Below are 10,215 nucleotides of genomic sequence, written 5' to 3'. Positions count from 1 at the left end.
CAATATATCCCAAGCTGTTATCTTTAAAATGTAATGTATTTAACAATTTTAAAAGGAACTATTGTGTATCATGGTGAGCATGATCAAATTTATGTTGGCAAAAGGTGTGGGGTTTTTTTGTTTTTGGTTTTTTTAAATATTCGGAGTAGTCACCGCTAGCTACTTTATTGCTATTGAATAATGTCTCTCATTCATTGGCGTCTCAATTGTTATCAAGGTGGGCAGAGTTTTAGGAGCTTCAGCAGCAGTGTGTGTGCTTACTACCTGTTGTAATAATCCTTTTTGGTAAACAGGGTGTAGTGATCTAAGCAGCAACCTTTCCCCTACTATCCTGACTGATGCTGTGGTGAAGAGAATTCACCAGGTCTGAGTAGTTTTAAGACCAGTTTTTTTTTCCTGAGTTGTCGTTTCCCATATTTAATATTCTTAACTTTTCTCCACTTCAAGCAGATGCTTACAGATAGCACATTGAGTTTCCTGACATGAATAAATTTCAGTTTTGCAAATACCTTTGCCTGAGTGAGTGTTTTGACTGGGTATAGACTGCACTTAGGCAAATGATTAAGTTCAGAAAATCTTCAGGACTCTACGGCATGAAAGCTGCCTTTGTAAACCACCTTTTTTCTATGTTTGCCTATGGTCTGTTAAGATGGCATGGAAAACAGACTGGGTCAGTTTAATATAGGTCAGTGTAATAAAGCTTTCTTTATAAAGAGATACTTGAAAACAGGACAAGGGATGAGATTTTTGGAGACGTTCTGCATAATTTTTGCTTCTACGTTCTAGATTTTGCTCTTCACTGATTTACTCTTTTTGATTCTTATTTGTTTGAAGACCTGGATGGCTAAACTTCTAGATTTTCATTCATTTACTCTTTCAGCTTTGAGTTCTTTCAATGAACTAGACACATTTACCTTGTTTCAGACTCGCATTACTAGAGTCCTTACCTTATTAATCAACCATAGGGGTTACTAAATCTCTTTCAGGCTGATAAGAATGTTACAACATTGAGATGGAGCACTCATCCACTTCTCTGCATAGACCAAATATTGGAAGAATAGGCAAATTCCAATGGGTATTAACATCTAAAATGCACAAATATTTGGTCTTAACAATGAATTTAGATATGTTTTGTTAGCTTTAATGTATTGTTAGTAAACTAGCTCATTTGAATTGAATTTTCACTAGTAATACTGTAAAGCAAACCTTGAGAGAGATGTCTGAGGATGCATCTTCACTACCCGCCCTATCGGTGGGTAGCAATCGATTTCTCGGGGATCGATATATTGCGTCTAGATGAGACGCGATATATCGATCCCCAAACGAGCTCCTGTCGACTCTGGAACTCCACCAACGCAAACAGCGGTAGCGGAGTCGACGGGGAGCTGCGGACATCGATCCCGCGCTGTGAGGATGGTAAGTATCTCTATCTAAGATACTTCGACTTCAGCTACGCTATTCACGTAGCTGAAGTTGCGTATCTTAGATCGATTTCCCCCCCCTGCCCCCACCCAGTGTAGACCAGCCTGACCTTCCTAATACCAGACTACAGAGCTGAGACACAAGATAAGTAACATGGAGAAAATGCAGCCTAAATTCTGGCAGGATTCATGAGACACTAGGAGTACAAGGACATAAAGGTGGACTCTTTAATGGCAGTAGATGAGACGTTTGCAGATTATTTAATTGGTGTTGCTTATGTTCAATCCTAGTTCTTCACTTGGTTCCTACGAGCGGTCTTGCTTCGATCCTCGCAGCAAGGCCTAATGTGGATTGGTCTATCTCAAGCTGGCAAGCAGCCTTCTCTTTACTATGTTGAACAGTGGGTAACTAGCTGTTTCTCATAAGGTGATGTAGGTCTTCTGCCTGCCACATCTCAACGATTCATATATCCCTCTCATTAGGTCAAGCATGTTGTAGTCAGCATCCATCAAATTCCCCACTTTCCCCCACCCCCAGGTTCCATCTTGTCTCGTCACACTGGAATGGTTTGTTCCAGTAGGACTTATCATCAGCATGGTCTGGTTCTCACAGAATCGCGCGGACCTTGTTAATCCGGGCGACGTCCAAGCCGGCATGACTCTCCTAGTTCGTGTCACTCTCATTTTTTGAGGTAGGCAGGTGAAGCGTTAGGGGGTCTTTTGCCCAAGGACCCCTGCTGGAAAGTTGGGTACCAACCAGGATTTGAACCCCGGTCTCTCGTATCAAAGGGCAGTCTCCCGCATCAAAGAGTGGCGCTCTTAACCACTACGCTATCCAGTCGCATATGCATACGCACATGCATATGCATATGCATATGCATATGCATACGCACACACACACACACACATCTGCCCCTGGAAATTTCCACTACATGCATCCGACAAAGTGGGTAATCACCCACGAAAGCTCATGCTCCAAAACGTCTGTTAGTCTATAAGGTGCCACAGGATTCTCTGCTGCTTTTACAGATACAGACTAACACGGCTACCCCTCTGATATTTGCAGTGATGTGTCAAAATTGTGTGACATATTGGAAATTTGAGGGCAATGTAAGTAATTAAATTTTACATGAAAATAATTGTATTCGGCATTCTCACCATTAATTCTATGCAAATAGCTAACTGTGAATTGAACTGAATCTGCCACAGAATTTCTAGCTTGCTATAACATGCTGCAGAACTTAGGGCCAGCTTGCCACAGAGTGCATGTGAACTTGGCTACTTTATAGCTAGGCTTGACAGGATCCAATGTAAATCAGCAGATGTCAATAAACATCCATTTCAGCTAACACACTGATATCAACAAAAAAATTCACCATAACAGACAGCACTGAATGCACCCTCCTGCAGCTTGTGCCTGCAGGGAACTGGCCCAGCAGCAGCACAGACAGCTCTTTGCAGCCCAGCTTCTTCACCAGCCAGGTGGAGGAGGGGGGCAATCCCTTGTCAGGAGATGTTCAGCAGAGTCCTCCAGAGACAGGGGCTCATCCTCCCCCTTGTAGCCCTGGCCATGGGTCTCTGTTCCACCAGACCAGGACCACTGCCTCCTCTGCCCATTTCCTCCAGCTGTCTTGGGGCAGTGCGGCTGTAGGGGGCTTTCTGTAAGGCTGAAGGGCCCAACAGTAAACCCACCACCAACCTCTAACTTCCCATAACTGTAAAAATAAAAATCACTATTAATCAAAACTGCAATGACAAGCCTATTTACAGCAGAACCACAGAATATCCAGGCTGGAAGGGACCTCAGGAGGTCATTAGTCCAACCCCCTGCCCAAAGCAGGACCAATCCGCAGACAGATTTTTGCCCAAGGTCCCTAAATGCCCCTCTCAAAGACTGGGCTCACAACCTGGATTTAGTGGGCTAATGCTCAAACCACAGAGCTATCCCTTCCCCAACAAAAGATAATAGAACTCCTCCCCACTGGACTCTCACATTACTCTGTTGAACAGAAAACATCTTCTCTACACCTTCTAAGTGATTTTTCCCCCTTCTTTACAGCAGTATTGCTGAAGTTAAAATGCAATTATGTCACACATCTTCGTTTCCTGAGTCCGAGTGAAAACAAGTTTTCACCCAAAAATGGCCACTGACAGCTGTTGGTGCCTTTCTACCTGGAGACCAGCTGCAGATCCTGGCCAAAAATCGAATCATGTCGCCTGCCTTCAACTTTAGGTCATTTCAGGTGAGTGAGTTACTCTTCCAGTTTCACCAACTCGAGCAATTGTGTCACAAGACTCGAAACTAGCCCAGCAGCTAGAAAAGAGAAATGGGGGGGTGGGCGGGAAATCTCAGCCCCTTCCCCCTTAACAGAAAGACAGCTCCCACCTTCACTGAGAGGGTTTGACCAGGTGGCGTCAGCCACTCCAGAGGCTCCGACCCCAGAAGGCTGGCGGCCAAGAACTGGTCTTGATTGTTTGCCCGGAAAGTCTCACGATTGTCAGAGCTCGGGGGAGCGGGCTCTGGTTCTGGGGTGACAACACGGTCGCTCCGCACTACCTACCTGGGGCGCGGCCAGGCACCGTTTAACGGCTGCCCCTGGTGGGTCTGGCTGGCGGTGGGAGCACGCCTTGGAACCCAGCGCCCGTTCCCCCAGCCCCAACCGCAGCGGGCGCTGACAGGACGCTGACAGGAGGGAATGGGAGGCTCCCCTTAGCGCCTGGGATGGGACCCCTCGGGATAAGCGGACCCAGGGCAGCAGGCGCTCAGCCGGGAGCCCGATGCGCTTCGCCAGTCCCGCGCCGGGTAGCCCCTCTCCAGGGCAGGGCAAGGTTGCCCGAGGTACAGGGACGGGGGAGGCTGACCCGGCGCGGCCCCACCGCTCACCGTGCGCGCTGGGCTCCGTGTCAGGCTGGAATGTGAAATGCGCCGCGTGTCGCCGCGGCCCGGCCGCGAAAGGGAGCAGCTGGCCCCACACGCCGGCCCGCAGCGGCCCCGATCTGGAGGCGAGCACCGCTGCCCGACGCAGCCTGAGCCCGGCCGCCGCCATCTCCACTAAGGTCAGGACTCAGGAAGCAGGTGTGACAGCAACAGCACGTTGTAAAGAGGCGGGGTAGGAATGGGGCTTTCCTATTGGCTATCAGGGCGACGTAGATCGGCCCAATCAGAACCCACGGTGCTGTGGGCGGGGGGAGGCTGGAGAGCGAGTGGTCTCTACTGCGCACGCGTATAAGCCAAGTTCGTCTAGAATAGGCTCCGCGCAGCGGGGAAGGAGGAAAGTGTGAGGGGCTGGGCTGTGGAATGGGTGGAGCTAGACTGCTTGGGGCGTGGCTTCGCGGAGTTAGAGAATGCGCAGAGGAGGGAGTAGGGGGAGTGGCCGGCCTAAGGAAGGCGAGGTGGGGCGTGGTCACGCTGGGAGGGGGCGGTGCTTTGTGCCGGCCCGGGGAGCCCAGGACAGGGGCGGGGCAAGGGCCTGTGGTCCCAGCAGGGGGCAGTGGCTTGCTGCAGGGACTGTGCTGGGCCCCCGGGAGCGCAGGAAAGGGGCAGAGGCAGCAGGCTGTGTATCAGCTAGAGGGGTACTATTGTGCCAGGTGGGCAGGAGCTAGCTCCAACCACAAGCCTGGTGCCAGCCCTAGGGGTTGGGCTGCTGGGCTTGTGGTGCTGTTTTCCTGGGGAAAGGCCTGCGTTCCAAGACAGCACCTTGCTGCACAGATTGTACTCAGGACAAGCAATAAACCCAAGTTACTGCTCCCTGCCACGGCAGTTAGCCTTAAAGGCAGGGCAATTGCAAGGCCAGGGGCAGGTTCCTTCTCCCAGAGTTTCACACCCTATCTGCTGTACCAGCCTTTCCTTCTGCAGAAAGGGAAGATTCTGATAGATGGGAGCAAAGTAAAGAAGGCCACTGGTCCCAGGCTGTTGGGAAGGATGTCATGGTTCACTACGTGAAAAGCAATGCAGTAGTCAGGAAGGATAAAGAAAGAGAGAATGAGAGTCAGATGAGAGGAGATCATTTAACCCCCAAGGGGTGCCAAGTTCTGCCCCATGCTGAGTTTTGAGCAATGACTGCTATGCAATTTTACATTTTAACTGAAAACCAGCTTGTGTTGTCATTTTTTTGTTCTGCATTGGAGAAAAGGAAGGAATGAAAGAGTGTCATCTGAGTATCAGATGTGTTTATTCCTCAAATTCTTAGGGTTTTAGTTGTATCCAAGCCAATTCCAGAATAAAGAACAAAAATTGCATCCTGTTTAAAGTCCATTTCTAGTCTATTATTTGTAGTATAGTAACACCCCTAAACTCCAGGCAGGTGCAGTGTAAACTCACAGGGCTGTGACCTAGTAGGATGTTTCCAAACATTAGATGATCTATTTCAAGCTCGGAAAAACTGCAAAAATTAATTAGCCGAAATGATAGAAAGTAATATTGATTTTCCTACAATTGTTGTATTGAAGAGTTAGTAGCATATAGTAGTAGAATATACATTAAAATTTTAAACCTAACCAGTGTCCCTTAAGTGACTTGCCACAAGATGTCAGAACATGTTAGTGTTAGAGCTGAGTGGGTCTAATATTTATTTAAATTTCTTTATATAGGAATTAGATACAGTGCTCCTGTCAACTAATTTCTAAATTATTATCTGCAAAAAAAAAAACCTAAAAAATCCTAGTGTTTTCAGCTGCCTAAGTAGCCCTTGGAATCATGGTTAAAGTTTCCTCTCCATATCAAAATCTGAAATGGTGCCCCTGGGTTGGGCCCATCACTCTGTGCCCTGGAACGTATCTTCTCCTGTACACCCCTCAGTTTGACCAGGGCTGGAACACCCAGGGAAAAAAAATTAGTGGGTGCTAATTAGCAGGGTGGGGTCTTGGAGGAAGGGGTGGAGTGGAGATGGGCCTGGGGTGGAGGGGGGAGTTGAGCACCCCCCAGATAGAGAGGGAGTTAGTGCCTATGCTGACAGCTTCTTGCAGCCAGCTTGTCATCTTGAACAGCGGTTTCCAAACTAGGGGTCGCAAGGTGATTATGTGAGGGTCACAAGCCCTGAGCCTGGCCATGTGTGGGGCTCTCAGCCTCAAGTCCCTCCAGCCCAGCTCCTCTGCCAACCCTGCTCTGTCTTCAGCTCTACTCCACCTCCAAAGAAAGGGGAGCAAAATAGAAGTTGGCCGAGGGTGCCATTTTACGTAACACGAGCCCTGGGACTGAGACAACACTAGAAGGCTTGATTGTTCAGCAGCTGAAGAGTTGCATTAAACCGCAGACGAATGAAAACACTGAGATTGGGGCAGAGGAAGTCAGACTGGATGGTTAGACTGGTTTCTTCAGGCCTTAAAATCTATGTTAATGATAGATGGATCACTATGACAATTTTCTATAGACGAAGGAAGGCCAACATTCTGAATGACATAAAAGGAAAGTAAGCCCAATAATGAAATATTAGTTGGGTCTTTCAGATATTCTGATTAACATTATAAGTAAGGCTGTAAATCAGTCATGTGATTACTTGAAAGCAAAATTAATGCTTTTTTTAGCGTGTTCATTGCATATTTGTGGGAGGAGCAGGAAGCATTGGCGGGGTGGGGGGCTGAAGCCCGGAGCCCTGTGTCCCGAGAGGGGCTGAAGCCCAGAGCCCCCAGACCTGACCCTATATTTGAAAATATAGAAAACCCCCAAAATATTAAATAAATGGTATTCTAATATTGGTAACAGTGCAATTAAAACTGTGATTATTTTTTTAATCGCTTGACAGCCCTAATTATAAGTATTACCATGTATTATACAAGTCCATGGCCATATAGTGGAAACAGCATGTTTCAGTGAATAGGGCTCAGGACTGAAACTAGCTGTGGATTTCAGGGGGTCTGCCAAGCAGGGCCAGAATTAGACTCGCTGGGGCCCAGCGCAGAAAGCCAAAGCCCCACTGCACGGGGCTGATGTGCTGAAACTGAAGCCTATGAAATGTAGCTTTGCAGGGGGGTCCCTGTGGCATGGGGACTCGGGCAATTGCCCTGCTTGCTACCCCAAATGCCAGCCCTGGCTTTTATATGCAGAAAAACAGTTGTTGCAACACAGGTAGGCCATGGAGTTTTTATAGCATGTTGTGGGCGCCTCAGAAAGAAAAAGGTTGAGAACCCCTGATCTAAACAACTAGTTGCTAGTCACATGATTTTTCTGCAGTTGCCTGTATTATCTGTCACTAGCAGTTATAGTGATGCATATAAATGTGTATAGAATAGCATGATGATTAAAGTTACTTTAAGGATCAGAGGCTAAATTCACACTGGTATAAACTGATACTGCTCCATGGACTATAGTGGAGTTGTGCTCACTTACACCAACAGAATATTTAGCCCCATAGTATTAAAAGTGGCTGCCTAACCTGCACCCATAGAAGTTTTGAACCCACAACAACTACGCATGCAAGAGTCAGATTTTCACCATAAAATTTTATAAAACAGGCTTTTAATTATGCAATCATCCTTTTGCAGGCATAAATGCCCATTTGCTCACTGAATATAAACAGCCAGATTTGAAATACTGCACAGCTCAGCTATCTAGGATCACATTTAATTGTTCTCAGCAAATGATAAGATTTAAAATATTATTCAGCTGCATCCTCCACTTTAAAATGTAAATAACTGAAGCAAGTTAAATTTAGATCATATTCCCATGCTATTTATTTTTGTATGCAAAATTCCACACACCTCCCCAGTCAAATGCTTTAATTTTAATTAGAATTGGGTGGTTTTCCTCCTGGTTCCATATCTCCCTCTCACCCCTTTCTATTGTATTGGAGCTGCTGTGGTGGGCTCAACCTCTGGATAATTTTTTCAGGGCCAGACTGGCTCTTTTGACTAGCCTATACTACAAAATGATGATTCATTTACTAGGATTTGGGTATCTATTCTATTCAGGTTCTTATATTGCAGTCATCACTGTGGTATCTGAGCAGCTTCCAGCAGTCATTACATAACATAGTTTCTATCATTTGTGATTCTATTCTTTTTCTCTTCCTCTTACCAGGGAGAAAATACTGTGCATAATTTTTAAAGTTTTTTTTTTTTAGATTTTGATTTATAAATGCTGTGCTACCTTCCCCTGGGAATGTTTTTGAATATACCTGCTACCTGGTATAAATGTGATGCATTGCAAATGCAAAAAACGACAACAAAAACCCTTTAAATTCTTCAGAAATATTTTTAAAATACAGCAATATATATCAAACCTTGTAAGGGTAAGCTGGAACTATCTTGAGAAGGGAATGATTGTCACGAGAGGTAGGGATGTGTGTATGCATACAAAGTATGTGTTTCTGTATTGTGGAACATATTTTCAGAGGTGCTGCTGAGTACCTGAAACTCCCATTGATTTTAAATGAAGTTACAGGTTATCAAGTAATTCTAAGATTCTGATCTTTAAGGTGTAGATACTAATTGATTTTTTTTCTTCTAGATCTAAAAGAGCACTCTAATTATTGTGGTAGCACCATATTCTTTTCCCTTTAGATTTATATAAAGAGTTGGCACATAAGTACGTGTGTGGAGACGTTTGGTTAGATACTTAGTGCCAATGGCTCATGTTTTCAAACTTGGGGGTGAGGAGGGGCTAAATTTAGGTATCTAGTATTTGTGTGTAGGAATCTGTATAAGTGGCCTGATTTTCCGAGGTTCTGAGCATTTGCAGTCCCCATTGAAGTCAATGGGATTTATTTGGTATTTTGCAAATCTGAGAGGAAGAAAAAAAAATCGGACTACTTGCATGGCTTCCTCAATATGGATTCAGGCACCTAATGTTAGCCACCCAAGTCTGAAAATTTTGGCCAATATTTTCAGAAGATATATCTGGCCAACGTGTGTAGAGAGTTGTGTGATGACCATGGCCCTATTCAGAAACAAACAGACTATAACAACTCTCTCTTAAATGTACCAGAATCACAATCTAATAAAAATTAACATACAAGTCAATTTAGATAGTAGTAGAATTGTAGTTAATCTTACTGAGATTGTAGTTTCTTTCTGAAACCACTAGGAGGCAGAGAATGATAAAGATTTAGTATTATGAGTCCATGAAACTTAGTTCATATAACATGTAGAAGTGCCAAAGGCCTGTTAGGTCATCTTCTCACCATCCTATGCCAGTCCTTTGTCAGGAATCACTTCCTGACAGTGTGTTGTCAAAGCTTTTTCTCCAGTTAAGTATTAAATTACTTAACAGGGTTTCCACCACTCTTATCGGGAATGCTGTAGAGACACACATATGCAATCCTTTTCCCAGGTGCCAGTGGCAGCTACAAGGGTTGGGTTCTGTCTGTCTAGGGATCTTTTTCTAAAATAACTAAAACGGCTCTACCAGAGGTATAGTGCGACTTCTAGCTCTTGGAAATTTAAATAGATCCTCTCATCACATTTGCAGGAGTTTCTTCCCTGCTTGCAAGCACTCAGCAGTCCTTAGGAACATGGCCACGCAAATACCTTCTATTAGGGGAAAGGAGGAAAGCAAAACACCAACAGAAAATATAACAATTATATGTTTACATAAATTAGCAAAACCAAATTAGTGTCTGGAGCATGGCTAACCACATAGTTAACTGTCCAGTCTGTTGAGGTCCATAACTTAATCACAAAACAATCTCCACCAACCTCAGATCCCACTCATGGATCCAGTTAGACTCAGTAGTAGTCAAGGGCAGGGCGGGGGGTGTCATAAATAGATAGCTAAGGGTTAATGTTTCTTTTACCTGTAAAGGGTTAACAAAGGGAACCAAACACCTGACCAGAGGACCAATCAGGAAACTGGATTTTT

General features: G+C 45.2%; 1 protein-coding gene across 1 annotated transcript in view; it reads right to left on the bottom strand.

Moving 5' to 3' along the window:
* BCKDHB (branched chain keto acid dehydrogenase E1 subunit beta) overlaps positions 1-4,520 on the bottom strand; it is a 315,214-nt gene extending 310,694 nt beyond the window's left edge. Inside the window, exon 1 of the mRNA XM_075063818.1 lies at positions 4,306-4,520. Coding sequence (XP_074919919.1) covers positions 4,306-4,468 — 163 coding nt within the window. The 5' untranslated portion in view covers positions 4,469-4,520. The remainder of the gene's footprint in view (positions 1-4,305) is intronic.
* Between the last annotated feature and the right edge of the window lie 5,695 nt (positions 4,521-10,215).

This window comes from Chelonoidis abingdonii, chromosome 3 (assembly GCF_003597395.2).
Source record: "Chelonoidis abingdonii isolate Lonesome George chromosome 3, CheloAbing_2.0, whole genome shotgun sequence".
Classification (NCBI taxonomy): Eukaryota; Metazoa; Chordata; order Testudines; family Testudinidae; genus Chelonoidis; species Chelonoidis abingdonii.
Note: the sequence above shows the minus strand (reverse complement) of the source record. Positions and strands in the feature narration are given on the sequence as shown.